At 55.9% G+C, this 2,838-nt stretch overlaps 1 protein-coding gene across 1 annotated transcript in view; it reads left to right on the top strand.

Annotated features, from left to right (window-relative positions):
- The window catches only part of LOC103808360 (2-oxoglutarate dehydrogenase, mitochondrial-like), a gene marked incomplete at both ends in the record, with an annotated part of 5,217 nt that overhangs the window by 511 nt on the left and 1,868 nt on the right, over positions 1–2,838 (top strand). Inside the window, 2 exons of the mRNA XM_009081141.1 lie at positions 1,778–1,924; positions 2,311–2,401. Of these exons, the coding sequence (XP_009079389.1) occupies positions 1,778–1,924; positions 2,311–2,401 (238 nt within the window). The remainder of the gene's footprint in view (positions 1–1,777; positions 1,925–2,310; positions 2,402–2,838) is intronic.

Below are 2,838 nucleotides of genomic sequence, written 5' to 3'. Positions count from 1 at the left end.
GCTCTCCTCCCCCTCCTCCTCTCCTCCTCCTCCTGCTGCTCCTCTTCTCCTCCTCCTCCTCCTCTTCTCCTCCTTCTCCTCCTGCTCCTCTTCTCCTCCTGCTCCTCTTCTCCTCCTGCTCCTCTTCTCCTCCTGCTCCTCTTCTCCTCCTCCTCTTCTCCTCCTGCTGCTCCTCTTCTCCTGCTGCTGCTCCTCTTCTCTTTTCCTCCTCCTCCTGTTGCTCTTCTCCTCTTGCTCCTCCTCTTCTCCTCCTGCTCCTCCTCTTCTCCTCATCCTCCTGCTCCTCTTCTCATCCTGCTGCTCCTGCTCCTGCTCCTCTTCTTTTTCTTCTCCTCCTCCAGTTTCTCCTCTGCTCTTCCTCCTGTGGCTGCTGCTTCTGCTCCTCCTCATCTTCTACTCCTGCTCCTCCTGCTGCTCCTCTTCTCCTCCTGCTTCTCCTCTTCTCCTCCTCCTCTTCTCCTCCTCCTCTTCTTCTCTTCTCATCCTTGTCTTCTTGTCCTCTTTCTCCTCCTCCTCTTCTCCTCCTGCTCCTTCTCTTCCTTCTCCTGCTCCTCCTGCTCCTTTTCCTCTTCTTCTGCTCCTCCTCTTCTCTTCCTGCTGCTCCTACTGTTCCTCATTGCTGGTCCTGCTCCTTCTCCTCCTCTTCTTCTCTTCCTCCTCCTGCTACTCCTTCTTTTGCTCCTCCTCTTCTTCTTCTGCTTCTCCTGCTCCTCGAGCATCCCTCAGTGCTGTGACTCCCCTGGTGCAGTCCTTCTCCCTCCTGGTGTCCTGCTCTCAGCTGTATCCTCCTCCTCTTCTCCTCCTCCTCTTCTTTTCTTCTCATCCTTGTCTTCTTGTCCTCTCCTTCTCTCTTCTTCCTCCTCTTCTATTCCTCTTCTTCTCCTTCTCCTCTTCTCCTCCTATTCTCACCCTTGTCATCTTCTCTCCTCCTGCTCCTGTTCTCCTCCTCCTCTTCTCCTCCTCCTCTTCTTTTCTTCTCATCCTTGTCTTCTTGTCCTCTCCTTCTCTCTTCTTCCTCCTCTTCTATTCCTCTTCTTCTCCTTCTCCTCTTCTCCTCCTATTCTCACCCTTGTCATCTTCTCTCCTCCTGCTCCTGTTCTCCTCCTCCTCTTCTCCTCCTCCTCTTCTTTTCTTCTCATCCTTGTCTTCTTGTCCTCTCCTTCTCTCTTCTTCCTCCTCTTCTATTCCTCTTCTTCTCCTTCTCCTCTTCTCCTCCTATTCTCACCCTTGTCATCTTCTCTCCTCCTGCTCCTGTTCTCCTCCTCCTCTTCTCCTCCTCCTGCTCCTCCTCTTCTCCTCCTCCTCCTGCTCCTCTTCTCGTCTTGCTGCTCCTCCTCCTGCTCTTCTTTTTCTTCTCCTCCTCCTGTTTCTCCTCTTCTCTTCCTCCTGCTGCTGCTGCTTCTGCTCCTCCTCATCTTCTACTCCTGCTCCTCCTGCTGCTCCTCTTCTCCTCCTGCTGCTCCTCTTCTCTTTTCCTTCTCCTCCTGTTGCTCTTCTTGTCCTCTCCTCCTCTCTTCTTCCTCCTCTTCTATTCCTCTTCTTCTCCTTCTCCTCTTCTCCTCCTATTCTCATCCTCATCATCTTCTCTCCTCCTGCTCCTGTTCTCCTCCTTCTCTTCTTCTCCTCCTCCTCCTCTTCTCCTCCTCTTCTCCTCCTTCTTTTCCTCCTCTTCTTCTCCTCTTCTCCTCCTCCTCCATCTCTTCTCCTCCTGTTCCTCTCCTGCCCCTCCTGCCCTGTGCCCCTGGTGCTGCCCTGATGCTTCTGTGCTCCTGCCCAGGTTTGAGGAGTTCCTGCACCGGAAATGGTCGTCGGAGAAGCGATTCGGCCTGGAGGGCTGTGAGGTTCTCATCCCTGCCCTGAAGACCATCATTGACAAGTCCAGCGAGAAGGGAGTGGACTATGTCATCATGGGGATGCCCCACAGGTGACCTCCCCTAGCCAAGGGGGTGGGCAGGGGGGAGATGCCACCAGGGCCTGGGCCTGGAGGTTCTACCATCACCCAACTGGTGTTGGCAGGTGAGGAACCTCAACTGGAGAGCTCTCTGCTCCTCATGGTCCTTCCAGCTGGTTTGGTTGGTCTGGACTGGGTTGGTGGCCTGAGGACAGAGCTGCAGTCCCACTGGGATCCAGTGCCTGCCCTGGAGCAGCTCAACTGGGATGTGGGACATGGTGGCAACCAGCCCATGGCTGAAGTCTCCTCCTGGGTTCCCCCAGCCCTGGGTGACCCTTCAGCCATCGCAGGAGGTGTGGGTAGGTCAGGGAGGTGCCAGGTGTCCATCAGTGGTGCCATCAGTGCTCTTGCCCTCGCAGGGGTCGCCTGAACGTTCTTGCCAACGTCATCAGGAAGGAGCTGGAGCAGATCTTCTGCCAGTTTGACTCCAAGCTGGAGGCTGCTGACGAGGTGAGCTCCTGCCCTGGATGTGGTGGGTGGTTGTGCCACCATTCGTGGTGTCACTCAGTGTTGGAGGAGCTCTATGTGGTCCTCACCCAGGTGACAGCAGCTGGTGCTGGTCTGGCCTGGCATCTGCTGGTGGTGCCATGTCCTGACTGCTGCCTTGGCCCCAGGACAGGCTGTGGGTGGTTCTCCAGGGCAGGGAGAAGCTTTGGGGTGGACACCAAGGTGAGGGGAAGAAGAGGTGAGGAAGGAGGACCACAAAGCTGCTCAGAGGATTGGAGCACCTAGGAGAGAGTTGGGGTTGTCCAGCTTGAAGAGGAGAAGGTTGTGGATGGCCCAAGTTGGTTGTGGATGGCCCAAGGAGGTTGTGGTTGCCCCAGGGAGGTTGTGGATGGCCCAAGGAGGTTGTGGATGGCCCAAGGAGGTTGTGGTTGCCCCAAGGA

The sequence above is a fragment of the Acanthisitta chloris genome, unplaced genomic scaffold, assembly GCF_000695815.1.
Source record: "Acanthisitta chloris isolate BGI_N310 unplaced genomic scaffold, ASM69581v1 scaffold12768, whole genome shotgun sequence".
NCBI lineage: Eukaryota > Metazoa > Chordata > Aves > Passeriformes > Acanthisittidae > Acanthisitta > Acanthisitta chloris.
This window is presented reverse-complemented; position numbering and strand designations above follow the sequence as displayed.